Source organism: Pinus tabuliformis, chromosome J (genome assembly GCF_031772625.1).
Source record: "Pinus tabuliformis cultivar Carrire ecotype Pingquan chromosome J, CPIR1, whole genome shotgun sequence".
NCBI classification, from domain to species: Eukaryota; Viridiplantae; Streptophyta; class Pinopsida; order Pinales; family Pinaceae; genus Pinus; species Pinus tabuliformis.
This window is the reverse complement of record NC_142295.1, coordinates 1,387,446,690-1,387,464,099: the sequence shown is the minus strand read 5'-3', so window position 1 is coordinate 1,387,464,099 and position 17,410 is coordinate 1,387,446,690. Positions and strand designations below refer to the sequence as shown.

Sequence of the window (17,410 nt, the reverse complement as noted above, 5' to 3'; positions counted from 1 at the left end):
GCCTTTGTGTTGGCCAGTAAACGCTTTGGATGTCCAATCAATCTACACTTTGATGTATTTAACTATCGTCCATGGCCTTTGTGTTGGCCAGTAAACGCTTTGTTACATCCAAAGACATCCTCGATCTGACTCAGATCCCTGGTTTTACGCTTGCTTTTGAGTCTATTTTGTTATCAATACTTGGAGTTTCAGGAATTAACATGCGTCTGACTGTTTGATATGAAATGACATTTAGGGGAAGGAAACAACATTTGTGTGAATGTTTGATATTAATGAAAACGATGTGTCTGCTCATATTTTTAGGCCTTGCCTTTCACAGTGCACAGATTGCATGAGTTGGTTTCCTCCCAACCGACTTCTAATTCGGTGCCTCATCGAATTTGTGATGTTCCTACCACTGAACGTCGAATTCGTGAAGTTCGGAAATGCTGGTGTGCGGGAAATGTGTATGAGAAAACAAGACTTTTTGGAAGTGTGCAAGACAAGATAGTGCTCGATGGGGAGAGTGATAATGTTATATAGAATATTCTGTCATTGCATTTAGAAAAAGCGATGTTCACTCCCTCAACCTAGTGGGATGTGTTATGATGGCGCGTAGTATTAATTACGCATAAAATCGTGAATTTTTCAAATAGCTCTTTAACTTATCTGCATCCATTTAGATGATTATTCTTTTGATGTACATGTAATTGCATTTGGCTTTGGAAAATGAACCTAATTTACATTGTATGCCGTTTTCTTCGTGATATATATATATGAATTTGAGATCTTCGTTTTTACAGATTTGAAAGGCTGTCAAGGAGGTCATGACTGGTTGGGTACAGAAGGTGTGCTTCGAGTAAGCCTGGGCTGCTTTGTATCCAATTTCAAAATTTATATGCCTTACAAGTTGTTTGGCTTTTAAACACGTTGGATACCGGATTCTAATTTCTTGTCATGAGCTTTTTAAGTTTGAAGTGGCATCATGTCTTTCACAGAAGGTAAATCCGGATCAGTGTCAAGGTCTGAATTTTCACGCAGAACTAACCACCCATTGGTTACAACCCAGATTATTTCTGGGGGCTTTAACATGCAAGTGGCCTTTGCAATTTTCAAATGCATGACCACGGCAACATAACTTACATAAAATCATATCCGCGTATCGATGCCATTTGACTATAAGTGGCACATGCGTCTCAGGCACTTCGTGCGATGTCAAGCACATTATTTTCCCCAACAGTATTGGACCATAGTGATAGGCCTCTGGAGTCTGAACTGTTTACCTTAACATCACCGATATTTTATTTCGCTATGTTTCTTACAACAGTTGGAACTACGAAGTTGCATGAATGTCATGACTCGTGGCATTCAGGATGGTGGCCCTTGAAGAGCCTTATGTGGATTGCTCTGATGGTGATCCCCTTTTTTATTCCATCTGCTTTTATTCAATTCTATGGTGAGTTTACTTAAAATGATTCTCAGCAAACTATTTCAATACCAAATTTGGTTCAAATTACCAATTTTTACTCTGTTTCTGCTTAAATTAGACAGGTTTCATGACTTTGTGGCAAATTGCAATTAGACATCAAAATTGCCCAAACATGGACTTCATAAAATGCGTATCATAAACTAACGTCTTTGTAACTATTGATGCAGGTGAAGTTGCTAGATTTGGTGCCGGGTATGCTTCTCTTCTTTCACGTTTTTTTGGATACAATGTGCCTTTTAAGTACGCAAACAATCTGCTTGGATAAATTAACTTCTGGAGAATCAATTTTACATTTCACGTTTTTTTGGGATACAATGTGCCTTTTAAGTACACAAACAATCTCCTTGGATAAATTAACTTCTGGAGAATCAATTTTACATTTGCTGATTTGTAGAAAACTGTTGATGACAAATCCAGGGGTGGGGGTTGGTGATATTTTCACGCAATGTTTCACTAGTTCAATGATATCTAACAAATCCCCTATACAGCAATCACCTACGTCATCAAAATGTCTTTTCCAATTTTAACTTAAATACTACGACTAGATAACCTTTGTCTTCCAAAAGAGAATATGTATATGCTATGCTATTTGTCCATGGTAAATTCAAGATTACATTGGTTACATTTGGGTGATATAGTTTGATCAATCACTAAATGGATATTATGTTTTCTATCTTATAGGCTAAAATTAATTGCTTGTTAAGGAATACTAACCAGGGCCAAAATTTCTCTTTTTTTTGGTAGGATATTTCTCATCATACAACTTTTCAGTGTGATCAATTTCATCACCTGGGGGAATTATTATATTGGGTATTGGAGAAAAATGTTGAACGATGGTACAACTCTTTCCCCTCATGTTCACGGTTTTTTTTCTTTTAACTTCAAGGAAGATGGATATGTTAAACAATTGAAGTTTGAATTTGGGAGATTTTTTTACCATCAGTTTCATCCAGCTGAAGCCATCCCTAGATTGAACAAAAAATTCCTTTTACAGAGTGGAAAGAAAAGGAAAATTACTGGATGACGAACTGGTATTAATTATGTTAATGGGTAAAATAACTTATAAGGAAATTCAAAAACATAGAAATAGTCGAGATGCAGATAAGGCTTATGGCTATTAATACCTAAATTGAGATTCATTTGGCCATTTATCATTTAGTTCCAATATGTAGATTTGGTTTAGAGTTTGCTTTCTTGGATCTTGTCAAAAATCAGGAGATAACAGAATCAAGAACATTTAAGTAGGATTAGAAAAATAAAGCCCTGTCTATCTACACATATACACACATATTTGCCTCATGACCATATCGACGAATACGAGAAGCATCCTTAGTAAGTGAAGAAAGTGAAGAAAATTTGAGTAATGCAGAAGATGGGCGTTTACTTTGTTACTTGAAATCCCAACTTAAAAATACAGAACTTGCCTTATCTGTTCCACAGCTCAACACAACTCTATATATTGAATTGACATGCCAATGTAGTAAATCTGAATTTTATAACTCATGGAAACATCGATTATAATGCATCCAAAAACATATTCAAATTTCCACCTCCCCTGTTTAAAAGCTATTAATCTAAGAGTTTTTTGTTCTTTAATTGAGATCCATTTTCTCCTTATCATGACATTTATTTTATCGCCCAGTTTTCGTATATGGCATAAAACTGATGAACAAAGAAAATTTAATTTCACAGAGTCGGATCCTAGTGATTACAATGTCAACGATGGCCTATGTTGCTTCCTTGGCTGGAATCATACTGATGTACATTTGGTATGCTCCAAAAGCATCATGCGTCCTGAACATATTTTTCATCACATGGACACTACTTCTTCTTCAAGTAATGACTAGCATCTCCCTACATTCAAAAGTAAGTTCCAATGACATAATTCACATGTAGTTATTAGTAAATTGGTGATTCCTTATCGCAAGTTGCCAATCAATTATATTCAGGAAAGTGACTGAAATCTAAATATTTGTTATATTATTACATTGCAAATAAACGTTTATTTTTTGCAAGGGAGTGTCGTTTTAAAAGTTGTTGAGATGGAAACTAATCACTGACTGTAGGCATCAAACTTATGTTGAATATGCAGGCAATAGTATATTCTACAAAGAATTCTGATGTATGTGTTTCCTTTCTCAGCAACGTCCACAGGAATGTGTGATTTCATCTATGAGGACATTAGTGAATGTTTTTTTCGTTGATGCATCCAATTGGGCGTGGACGGTATAGTTTTCTATGAGAAGCCTCTGCTACAATCTGAAGTATAGCAGATTTCAAATTCAAATAGTCATCCAAAGTATTGTAAATTTGATGAGAGATTCTTGCATAAGCTTTCACTTAAAAAGGCTTGGATGTCTGCACTGAAACTGTGTGAGTGTTGTTTTTTTGGGGCGGGGGTAAGGAGGGGGATTATATGCACCATGATTGTATAGCACTGAAACTTTAGTCTGGTTCAATTATCCTTTCACAATGAGAAAAGCTAGGAACCATTGTGAGTCCATATTTGGAAATTTTGGTACTCTGTTCCATATTTGCTTAATTTGTTGTAATATGTGCCTACCGGATTGTGGTCTAGCCCAAGTAGTAAAGTGATTGGTCTTCTATTAAGTTAGATGACGCTGAGTGTAAATTCTGAGTGACTTTTACTGTAGATGTGCCCCTCACAACCTTGTATCTTAGGTAAAAATAATCTATAAAAATCATTCTCCAAACTAAAAACAAATAAAATATATACCTCTATATAATCGTGGTACTCTGTAATAATTATAGGCAATATAAGGCAACGGAAGTGGTGGCATCTGAAAGAGTTGCACAAAGAGATAAAACTATGTGAAGCTGCTCTACTCTATGGAGACGTGAATACCATTTCACTCGGCCAAGGCCTTGAGGTTGGTCATTCAATTGAATATTTTTCTATAACAAGATTAATACATTATGACATTGCAAATAAACATTTATTTCTTGCAAGGGAGTGTCATTTTAAAAGCTATTGAGATGGACCCCTATGTTTTTTTTCTTTTTCCCTAGATTCACTCTTTTTCTCCGTTATTTCTCATCCTTTTTCATAGCCATGTACAAGTGAATTTCCGTCTTCTTGTTTTTTTTTAAAGTTAGAGATTAAGAAATTGATTTTTTTTTTTTTAAAGTTCGAGATAAAATAAATAAATAAATAAATTTGAAATTGTCATAAAAATCTAAAGAATTATAAAGAATTATGAACTATTTATCAAGCTCATTTCTATAATGTCAAACATTTTTGTCTAAAATTTGATAATAATAAAGATAATGGCCAAAACATAAATCATAAATCATATAATGGTATTAAGCTTTCTGAATAAGAAGAGCTCATTGCACCAAAATTCACCATACAACCAACTTTCCCTTTTATCCCACAGTTGGGAATACCTCTTTGTAATTTCTTCCATCTCTACCATAGACATTGCCATCACTTCTACATTAGTGTTCTCTCTAGTTCCTATATTTCTTATTGGACAACCAAAAATTCTTACTTTCTGAAGTGTCTTCAGATCCATATAACTCTCTGGTAATATATTTAATGTTGTACATTCCATTATAGTAAATATTTTAAGTGAAGCCATTGCACCTTTCTCTATTACAGGCAACTCCTTTAATGTAGGTAGCCAAGCAAGAGAAAATGTTTCCAGAAGAGGAAATGCTCCGTTGTGACCAAATTCTGTTGGAAACTTACTTACTCTAGGACATTCAATGATCTCCAATTGCCTCAAACCCTTGAGTTTATGTAGATGTGGAAGTTCTTCCAAGAAATGGCAACCAACAAATTTAAGATAGCCCAAATATTGAAAGTCATAAAAATTATAATCCATTTTAACCAAGTGAAAGTATTCTAATAATACCAGTCTTCTCAATTTTGACATGTTTCTTATATCGTTGGGTAGAATTTCCAGCTTCAATGTGAGGGAGTTCATTTGAGTCATCTTTCCCAGTGTGCCCTCACTAATAATTTCCCCATTTTTTTGTAGTTGTAATGTTTTAAGTTGTGTTAAACTTGCCAAATTGTTGATAGAAGTTGTTTTTTTTCCATCTGGTATCCTTATCTTTCTTCCAAAGAACCTTGCAACCGTAAGTTTCCAAATGCTCCAAAGAGGTAAGCCCTGAGATACTGGGAGGTAGAAATTGCAGATCTCTACATCCCTCCAAGCTTAATTTCCTTAAAGATCTCAGCATATGGATGGCGGACGGTAATTCTTGGATGGCAAAATAGGAAAGATCAAGGATCTTCAGACTTACAAGACTGGTAAAAGATGCAGGTAAAACCTATTGATGGGTATGTGTCTTAAACCCAAATATATTAGCTGCTCCAAACACCCAAAACTCTTTGGCAATGATTTCAATGACGTTCCACTTAAAGAGAACGCCTTAAGGGATATCATACTCCTGACACCCTTGCTGGGATTTTTGTTAAATATGGATTTCCACTGAGAAGCAATGAGCATATTTGTGTAGACGATGTGATTAAGCCAAATGCGGCCCAAACACTCATTTTCATTCACAGCTGTCAAACCCTTACCCACACGGCAGTAGAAATTTTCTTCCTCCTCTGCGATTCGGATTGCCATATCACGCAGGGAGTCATTCACCCTGAAACAGAGTACTTGCCCATCAAAGTCTCTCATCATTGGCTCGATCAAACATTGATCTGCTAAAATGTTGAGATAATATCTTCCCAGCCTGAATGGATCATAAGCGGGTCGATGCTCATGTTCCAACGTCTTCTTGGCAAGTAAGCCTTCCCCTATCCATACCTGAATCGCCAACTGGACATGAACGACTGCGTCTTCCAAGATGTTTGCAGCTACACATAAAAAGCACAATTGCAAGTCAGCATCCTCATAACCGAGTGCATCATAACTCAACCTAACAGAATTGTACACACTGTCCACGTTTGGCAGCCTTTGGACAGCCCATTCCCACTGTTGTGGATGAGTACTCTTGTCCATTGCCTTGCCAACCACTTTGATAGCGAGGGGAAGCCCTATGCACCTTTTACACACAAGCTTGGCTTTTCCCTCTTCTATGTTTGCTGGCAGATTTCCATATAAAAAGCACAATTGCAGGTCAGCATCCTCATAGCCGAGTGCATCATAACTCAACCTAACACAATTGTATACAGTGTCCACATTTGGCAGCCTTTGGACAACCCATTCCCACTGTTGTGGATGAGTACTTCCGGCCATTGCCCTGCCAACCACTTTGATAGCGAGGGGAAGCCCTCTGCACCTTTTACACACAAGATTGGCTTTTCCCTCTTCTATGTTTGCTGGCAGATTTCCATTATTATATGGAAAAGTGTGACCATCAAACAACATCCAACTCTCATCTTCCGACAAATCCTCCATTGTTATTGTGTATTTATCTGCGACACCTGTTTTTAAGAGTGCAACGCGATCCCTGGAACTGACAATGACTTTGGAGGTGGAGTGGTTCCTTACAGGGCACAGTACACCTAATTCCTCTAACAATTCTGCAACATTCCATCCCCATACATCATCTAAGAAGAGAATAAGCCCGGTGCTCTGGTGCACTGTCTGATTCAACCATTGCTTTACCTCTTCTTCATTCATATTTTCGCCCAAATTTACCTTTTTTTGTGTGGCTATTTGGGTAAGGAGTGCATTTCTAAGACTTTTAAAAGAGGGACTTTGGGAAAGAGTGAGCCAAAGTAATAAACCATCCTTAGAATTACTGCATACCTTTTGGCTATTGAAGAGCGTCTTCAAAAGAAGAGTTTTTCTGGAACTTTTCGAGAATCGAAAATGCTTTATCCTGTCCCACTATAAGGGGCTCTTCGATCAATTTCATCTTTGCAGAGCCTGTTGGAACAACAGGGCCATGGCAAGTACTTGAAGAAGAATTTCATCTTTGCAAAGCCTGTTGGAACAACAAGGCCATGGGAAGTACTTGGAGAAGAAGAGCTCATTGCACCAAAATTCACCATACAACCAACTTTCCCTTTTATCCCACAATTGGGAATATCTCTTTGTAATTTCTGCCATGTCTACAATAGACATTGCCATCACTTCTACATTAGTGTTCTCTCTAGTTCCTATATTTCTTATTGGACAACCAAAAATTCTTACTTTCTGAAGTGTCTTCAGATCCATATAACTCTCTGGTAATATATTTAATGTTGTACATGCCATTATAGTAAATATTTTAAGTGAAGCCATTGCACCTTTCTCTATTACAGGCAACTCCTTTAATGTAGGTAGCCAAGCAAGAGAAAATGTTTCCAGAAGAGGAAATGCTCCTTTGCGACCAAATTTTGTTGGAAACAAACTTATTCTAGGACATTCAATGATCTCCAATTGCCTCAAACCCTTGAGTTTATGTAGATGTGGAAGTTCTTCCAAGAAATGACAACCAACAAATTTAAGATAGCCCAAATATTGAAAGTCATAAAAATTATAATCCATTTTAACCAAGTGAAAGTATTCTAATAATACCAGTCTTCTCAATTTTGACATGTTTCTTATATCGTTGGGTAGAATTTCCAGCTTTATGAGTGACAATGTGAGGGAGTTCATTTGAGTCATCTTTCCCAGTGTGCCATCACTAATAATTTCATCATTATTTTGTAGTTGTAATGTTTTAAGTTGTGTTAAACTTGCCAATTTGTTGATAGAAGCTGTTTTTTTTCCATCTGGTATCCTTATCTTTCTTCCAAAAAAGCCTTGCAACCATAAGTTTCCAAATGCCCCAAAGAGGTAAGCCCTGAGATACAGGGAGGTAGAAATTGCAAATCTCTACATCCCTCCAAGATTAATTTCCTTAAAGATCACAGCATATGGATGGCCGACGGTAATTCTTGGATGGCAGAATAGGAAAGATCAAGGATCTCCAGATTTACAAGACTGGTAAAAGATGCAGGTAACGTATTGATGGGCATGTGTCTTAAACCCAAATATATTAGCTGCTCCAAACACCAAATACTCTTTGGCAATGATTTCAATGACGTCCCACTTAAAGAGAACGCCTTAAGGGAGATCATACTCCTGATCACCCTTGTTGGGATCTTTGTTAAATATGGATTTCCACTGAGAAGCAATGAGCATATCTGTGTAGACAATGTGATTAGGGGAAAGACGTCAATCTGTTCTCACTCAAAAAAATCCGAATGCGGCCCAAACACTCATTTTCATTCACAGCTGTCAAACCATTACCCACACGGCAGTAGAAATTTTCTTCCTCCTCTGCGATTCGGATTGCCATATCACGCAGGGAGTCATGCACCCTGAAACAGAGTACTTTCCCATCAAAGTCTCTCATCATTGGCTCGATCAAACAACGATCTGCTAAAAAGTTGAGATAATATCTTCCCAGCTTGAATGGATCATAAGCGGGTCGATGCTCATGTTCCAACGTCTTCTTGGCAATTAAGCCTTCCCCTATCCATACCTAAATCGCCAACTGGACATGAACGACTGCGTCTTCCAAGATGTTTGCAGCTACACATAAAAAGCACAATTGCAGGTCAACATCCTCATAGCCGAGTGCATCATAACTCAACCTAACAGAATTGTACACACTGTCCACGTTTGGCAGCCTTTGGACAGCCCATTCTCACTGTTGTGGATGAGTACTCCCGGCCATTGCCCTGCCAACCACTTTGATAGCGAGGGGAAGCCCTCTCCACCTTTTACACACAAGCTTGGCTTTTCCCTCTTCTATGTTTGTTGGCAGATTTCCATATAAATAGCACATTGCAGGTCAGTATCCTCATAGCCGAGTGCATCATAACTCAACCTAACACAATTGTACACACTGTCCACATTTGGCAGCCTTTGGACAGCCCATTCCCACTGTCGTGGATGAGTACTCCCGGCCATTGCCCTGCCAACCACTTTGATAGCGAGGGGAAGCCCTCTGCACCTTTTACACACAAGCTTGGCTTTTTCCCTCTTCTATGTTTGCTAGTAGATTTCCATTATTATATGGAAAAGTGTGACAAGCAAACAACTTCCAACTCTCATCTTCCGACAAGTCCTCCATTGTTATTGTGTATTTATTTGCGACACCTGTTTTTAAGAGTGCAGCGCGAACCCTGGAACTGACAATGACTTTGGAGGTGGAGTGGTTCCTTACAGGGCACAGTACACCTAATTCCTCTAACAATTCTGCAGCATTGCATCCCCATACATCATCTAAGAACAGAATAAGCCCGGTGCTCTAGTGCACTGTCTGATTCAACCATCGCTTTACCTCTTCTTCGTTCATATTTTCGCCCAAATTTACATTTTTTGTGTGGCTATTTGGGTACGGAGTGCATTTCTAAGACTTGTAAAAGGGGGACTTTGGGAAACAGTGAGCCAAAGTAATAAACCATCCTTAGAATTACTGCGTACCTTTTGGCTATTGAAGAGCATCTTCAAAAGAAGAGTTTTTCCGGATCCACCCTTGTCAACAACACCAGCTTTTCGAGAATCGAAAATGCTTTATCCTGTCCCACTATAAGGGGCTCTTCGATCAATTTCATCTTTGCAGAGCCTGTTGGAACAACAGGGCCATGGGAAGTACTTGAAGAAGAAGAGCTCATTGCACCAAAATTCACCATACAACCAACTTTCCCTTTTATCTCACAATTGGGAATATTTCTTTGCAAGGGAGTGTCATTTTAAAAGCTATTGAGATGGACCCCTATGTTTTTTTTCTTTTTCCCTAGATTCACTCTTTTTCTCCGCTATTTCTCATCCTTTTTCATAGCCATGTACAAGTGAATTTCCGTCTTCTTGTTTTTTTTTAAAGTTAGAGATTAAGAAATTGAATTTTTTTTTTTTAAAGGTTGAGATAAAAAAAATAAATAAATAAATAAATAAATTTGAAATTGTCATAAAAATCTAAAGAATTATAAAGAATTATGAACTATTTATCAAGCTCATTTCTATAATGTCAAACATTTTTGTCTAAAATTTGATAATAAATAAAGATAATGGCCAAAACATAAATCATAAATCATATAATGGTATTAAGCTTTCTGAATAAGAAGAGCTCATTGCACCAAAATTCACCATACAACCAACTTTCCCTTTTATCCCACAGTTGGGAATACCTCTTTGTAATTTCTTCCATGTCTACCATAGACATTGCCATCACTTCTACATTAGTGTTCTCTCTAGTTCCTATATTTCTTATTGGACAACCAAAAATTCTTACTTTCTGAAGTGTCTTCAGATCCATATAACTCTCTGGTAATATATTTAATGTTGTACATGCCATTATAGTAAATATTTTAAGTGAAGCCATTGCACCTTTCTCTATTACAGGAAACTCCTTTAATGTAGGTAGCCAAGCAAGAGAAAATGTTTCCAGAAGAGGAAATGCTCCGTTGTGACCAAATTCTGTTGGAAACTTACTTACTCTAGGACATTCAATGATCTCCAATTGCCTCAAACCCTTGAGTTTATGTAGATGTGGAAGTTCTTCCAAGAAATGACAACCAACAAATTTAAGATAGCCCAAATATTGAAAGTCATAAAAATTATAATCCATTTTAACCAAGTGAAAGTATTCTAATAATACCAGTCTTCTCAATTTTGACATGTTTCTTATATCGTTGGGTAGAATTTCCAGCTTCAATGTGAGGGAGTTCATTTGAGTCATCTTTCCTAGTGTGCCCTCACTAATAATTTCCCCATTTTTTTGTATTTGTAATGTTTTAAGTTGTGTTAAACTTGCCAAATTGTTGATAGAAGCTGTTTTTTTTCCATCTGGTATCCTTATCTTTCTTCCAAAGAACCTTGCAACCGTAAGTTTCCAAATGCTCCAAAGAGGTAAGCCCTGAGATACTGGGAGGTAGAAATTGCAGATCTCTACATCCCTCCAAGCATAATTTCCTTAAAGATCTCAGCATATGGATGGCGGACGGTAATTCTTGGATGGTAGAATAGGAAAGATCGAGGATCTCCAGACTTACAAGATTGGTAAAAGATGCAGGTAAAACCTATTGATGGGTATGTGTCTTAAACCCAAATATATTAGCTGCTCCAAACACCCAAAACTCTTTGGCAATGATTTCAATGACGTTCCACTTAAAGAGAACGCCTTAAGGGATATCATACTCCTGACACCCTTGTTGGGATCTTTGTTAAATATGGATTTCCACTGAGTAGCAATGAGCATATTTGTGTAGACGATGTGATTAAGCCAAATGCGGCCTAAACACTCATTTTCATTCACAGCTGTCAAACCCTTACCCACACGGCAGTAGAAATTTTCTTCCTCCTCTGCGATTCGGATTGCCATATCAGGTAGGGAGTCATTCACCCTAAAACAGAGTACTTGCTCATCAAAGTATCTCATCATTGGCTCGATCAAACAGCGATCTGCTAAAATGTTGAGATAATATCTTCCCAGCTTGAATGGATCATAAGCGGGTCGATGCTCATGTTCCAACGTCTTCTTGGCAAGTAAGCCTTCCCCTATCCATACCTGAATCGCCAACTGGACATGAACGACTGCGTCTTCCAAGATGTTTGCAGCTACACATAAAAAGCACAATTGCAGGTCAGCATCCTCATAACCGAGTGCATCATAACTCAACCTAACAGAATTGTACACACTGTCCATGTTTGGCAGCCTTTGGACAGCCCATTCCCACTGTTGTGGATGATTACTCTTGGCCATTGCCCTGCCAACCACTTTGATAGCGAGGGGAAGCCCTCTGCACCTTTTACACACAAGCTTGGCTTTTCCCTCTTCTATGTTTGCTGGCAGATTTCCATATAAAAAGCACAATTGCAGGTCAGCATCCTCATAGCCGAGTGCATCATAACTCAACCTAACACAATTGTATACAGTGTCCACGTTTGGCAGCCTTTGGACAACCCATTCCCACTGTTGTGGATGAGTACTTCCGGCCATTGCCCTGCCAACCACTTTGATAGCGAGGGGAAGCCCTCTGCACCTTTTACACACAAGATTGGCTTTACCATCTTCTATGTTTGCTGGCAGATTTCCATTATTATATGGAAAAGTGTGACAAGCAAACAACATCCAACTCTCATCTTCCGACAAATCCTCCATTGTTATTGTGTATTTATCTGCGACACCTGTTTTTAAGAGTGCAACGCGATCCCTGGAACTGACAATGACTTTGGAGGTGGAGTGGTTCCTTACAGGGCACAGTACACCTAATTCCTCTAACAATTCCGCAACATTCCATCCCCATACATCATCTAAGAAGAGAATAAGCCCGGTGCTCTGGTGCACTGTCTGATTCAACCATTGCTTTACCTCTTCTTCGTTCATATTTTCGCCCAAATTTACCTTTTTTTGTGTGGCTATTTGGGTAAGGAGTGCATTTCTAAGACTTTTAAAAGAGGGACTTTGGGAAAGAGTGAGCCAAAGTAATAAACCATCCTTAGAATTACTGCGTACCTTTTAGCTATTGAAGAGCGTCTTCAAAAGAAGAGTTTTTCCGGAACTTTTCGAGAATCGAAAATGCTTTATCCTGTCCCACTATAAGGGGCTCCTCGATCAATTTCATCTTTGCAGAGCCTGTTGGAACAACAAGGCCATGGCAAGTACTTGAAGAAGAATTTCATCTTTGCAAAGCCTGTTGGAACAACAAGGCCATGGGAAGTACTTGAAGAAGAAGAGCTCATTGCACCAAAATTCACCATACAACCAACTTTCCCTTTTATCCCACAATTGGGAATATCTCTTTGTAATTTCTGCCATGTCTACAATAGACATTGCCATCACTTCTACATTAGTGTTCTCTCTAGTTCCTATATTTCTTATTGGACAACCAAAAATTCTTACTTTCTGAAGTGTCTTCAGATCCATATAACTCTCTGGTAATATATTTAATGTTGTACATGCCATTATAGTAAATATTTTAAGTGAAGCCATTGCACCTTTCTCTATTACAGGCAACTCCTTTAATGTAGGTAGCCAAGCAAGAGAAAATGTTTCCAGAAGAGGAAATGCTCCTTTGCGACCAAATTTTGTTGGAAACAAACTTATTCTAGGACATTCAATGATCTCCAATTGCCTCAAACCCTTGAGTTTATGTAGATGTGGAAGTTCTTCCAAGAAATGACAACCAACAAATTTAAGATAGCCCAAATATTGAAAGTCATAAAAATTATAATCCAATTTAACCAAGTGAAAGTATTCTAATAATACCAGTCTTCTCAATTTTGACATGTTTCTTATATCGTTGGGTAGAATTTCCAGCTTTATGAGTGACAATGTGAGGGAGTTCATTTGAGTCATCTTTCCCAGTGTGCCATCACTAATAATTTCCTCATTATTTTGTAGTTGTAATGTTTTAAGTTGTGTTAAACTTGCCAATTTGTTGATAGAAGCTGTTTTTTTTCCATCTGGTATCCTTATCTTTCTTCCAAAAAAGCCTTGCAACCATAAGTTTCCAAATGCTCCAAAGAGGTAAGCCCTGAGATATAGGGAGGTAGAAATTGCAGATCTCTACATCCCTCCAAGATTAATTTCCTTAAAGATCACAGCATATGGATTGCGGACGGTAATTCTTGGATGGCAGAATAGGAAAGATCAAGGATCTCCAGATTTACAAGACTGGTAAAAGATGCAGGTAACGTATTGATGGGCATGTGTCTTAAACCCAAATATATTAGCTGCTCCAAACACCCAATACTCTTTGGCAATGATTTCAATGACGTCCCACTTAAAGAGAACGCCTTAAGGGAGATCATACTCCTGATCACCCTTGTTGGGATCTTTGTTAAATATGGATTTCCACTGAGAAGCAATGAGCATATATGTGTAGACAATGTGATTAGGGGAAAGACGTCAATCTGTTCTCACTCAAAAAAATCCGAATGCGGCCCAAACACTCATTTTCATTCACAGCTGTCAAACCATTACCCACACGGCAGTAGAAATTTTCTTCCTCCTCTGCGATTCGGATTGACATATCACGCAGGGAGTCATGCACCCTGAAACAGAGTACTTTCCCATCAAAGTCTCTCATCATTAGCTCGATCAAACAACGATCTGCTAAAATGTTGAGATAATATCTTCCCAGCTCGAATGGATCATAAGCGGGTCGATGCTCATGTTCCAACGTCTTCTTGGCAATTAAGCCTTCCCCTATCCATACCTAAATCGCCAACTGGACATGAACGACTGCGCCTTCCAAGATGTTTGCAGCTACACATAAAAAGCACAATTGCAGGTCAGCATTCTCATAGCCAAGTGCATCATAACTCAACCTAACAGAATTGTACACACTGTCCACGTTTGGCAGCCTTTGGACAGCCCATTCTCACTGTTGTGGATGAGTACTCCCGGCCATTGCCCTGCCAACCACTTTGATAGCGAGGGGAAGCCCTCTGCACCTTTTACACACAAGCTTGGCTTTTCCCTCTTCTATGTTTGCTGGCAGATTTCCATATAAATAGCACATTGCAGGTCAGTATCCTCATAGACGAGTGCATCATAACTCAACCTAACACAATTTTACACACTGTCCACGTTTGGCAGCCTTTGGACAGCCCATTCCCACTGTCGTGGATGAGTACTCCCGGCCATTGCCCTGCCAACCACTTTGATAGCGAGGGGAAGTCCTGTGCACCTTTTACACACAAGCTTGGCTTTTCCCTCTTCTATGTTTGCTAGCAGATTTCCATTATTATATGGAAAAGTGTGACAAGCAAACAACTTCCAACTCTCATCTTCCGACAAGTCCTCCATTGTTATTGTGTATTTATCTGCGACACCTGTTTTTAAGAGTGCAGCGCGAACCCTGGAACTGACAATGACTTTAGAGGTGGAGTGGTTCCTTACAGGGCACAGTACACCTAAATCCTCTAACAATTCTGCAGCATTGCATCCCCATACATCATCTAAGAACAGAATAAGCCCGGTGCTCTAGTGCACTGTCTGATTCAACCATCGCTTTACCTCTTCTTCGTTCATATTTTCGCCCAAATTTACATTTTTTGTGTGGCTATTTGGGTACGGAGTGCATTTCTAAGACTTGTAAAAGAGGGACTTTGGGAAACAGTGAGCCAAAGTAATAAACCATCCTTAGAATTACTGCGTACCTTTTGGCTATTGAAGAGCGTCTTCAAAAGAAGAGTTTTTCCGGATCCACCCTTGTCAACAACACTAGCTTTTCGAGAATCGAAAATGCTTTATCCTGTCCCACTATAAGGGGCTCTTCGATCAATTTCATCTTTGCAGAGCCTGTTGGAACAACAGGGCCATGGGAATTACTTGAAGAAGAAGAGCTCATTGCACCAAAATTCACCATACAACCAACTTTCCCTTTTATCTCACAGTTGGGAATATCTCTTTGTAATTTCTTCCATGTCTACCATAGACATTGCCATCACTTCTACATTAGTGTTCTCTCTAGTTCTTATATTTCTTATTGGACAACCAAAAATTCTTACTTTCTGAAGTGTCTTCAGATCCATATAACTCTCTGGTAATATATTTAATGTTGTACCTGCCATTATATTAAATATTTTAAGTGAAGCCATTGCACCTTTCTCTATTACAGGCAACTCCTTTAATGTAGGTAGCCAAGCAAGAGAAAATGTTTCCAGAAGAGGAAATGCTCCTTTGTGACCAAATTCTGTTGGAAACAAACTTACTCTAGGACATTCAATGATCTCCAATTGCCTCAAACCCTTGAGTTTATGTAGATCCAGCATGCCAGGGTTGATTAAATTTCGAAAGTCAATTAAATAGTCAAAAGTTTTAAAGCTGTTGACTAGATTTGTAGAGTAAGTGAAATAGTCAAAAGGCGCTTTAAGTGACTGCCAGAATCAAAGGTTGTTTCCGAATGAGCACGAGCTAGCAGAGCCGCCCGTGATATTTCCGGAGGCGTTTATCGAGGCGGAGGAATTGCCTGGACCGCCAAAAGTGGTCGGAATCCGGGCAAAAAAATTTCAAAAAATTTCATAAATCCTTCACTTTGAAGATATCCCCGTTGGAATCTCCCTGAAACATAACATATGATAAAAAAAACATCAATAAAGAAACAAAATTGCATAAACTTTTGACTTCTTTCTTCTATGCTATTGTTTCTCATCATTGCCTTACGACGTTTTCTTTGCAACATGTGGTGCAAATGCTAGTAATTGGAATATTACCACGACACTTAGTCAAGAGGGCTTTATGTTAACAAGTAACATGGATAGTTGTAAAAATGTAGACACAATAGGGCTTTATGTTAAGGATAGTTGTAAAAGGTGTTGTCTATCGAGGCTACAATTTTGCTGAGAAAGCTATTTTTAGTAGGAATCCAAGGATTTTTTTTCTTTTTGAAAATGTTTAACTATAAGACTGTTTAAATCATTTTTTTTAATAGTGAAAATAGATTCAACCCCATGAAAAACTCTTGAGCACCCAAAATCTTAAAATTTAACAACTCTAACTTAAATTTCCCAAAATTTTTACTAAATTTAAGTTAAATCTTTTACCGATATTTTCTTTTCTGGTAAAACTATTATGTTGTAGAAGGCCATAATGCAAAGTGTGCCATTAAACCCAGCAAGTTAATATGCACCACCAGATATGACAAGTTGACACGAAGTTAATGTTCACCACGAGATATAACACGTTGACACCCATAGGAGTCGAGTCTAGGACGACATGTACACCCTTCCTTTCGAAATTCGAGCTGCCAGAATGCAACTACGGGTTTCCAGAGATTGGGGAAGGGTGTGAATCCCCATATAACAAATCTCTTCACAAATCGCTTGACGATCCCCTCTCGGGAGTCGGGACACCTCTTTCATACCTATATATATAGAGCGAGAGATAACCAATTCAATTCAATAGTCCTGATTGTGCAAGATTGGGTTGTGCGCATTTCATTTCTTCGTTTTTCAGATCCGTGGGTTTCAGTTTGTATCATTTCTCATTTTGTTTTTGGCAATTAGAACAGTTGATCAAGTAACAATGGCA

The 17,410-nt window shown here is 38.3% G+C and overlaps 1 protein-coding gene across 1 annotated transcript; it reads right to left on the bottom strand.

Moving 5' to 3' along the window:
- Positions 1–5,736: 5,736 nt before the first annotated feature.
- On the bottom strand, positions 5,737–7,074 carry LOC149232533 (putative disease resistance protein At1g61300). The gene has a single exon (XM_089381934.1). The coding sequence runs from the start codon at positions 7,072–7,074 to the stop codon at positions 5,737–5,739; it is 1,338 nt and encodes a 445-aa protein (XP_089238060.1).
- Between the last annotated feature and the right edge of the window lie 10,336 nt (positions 7,075–17,410).

Excerpts from the sequence above, each read along its gene's own strand:
- LOC149232533 (XM_089381934.1), bottom strand. The coding sequence starts at position 7,074 with ATGAATGAAGAAGAGGTAAAGCAATGGTTGAATCAGACAGTGCACCAG.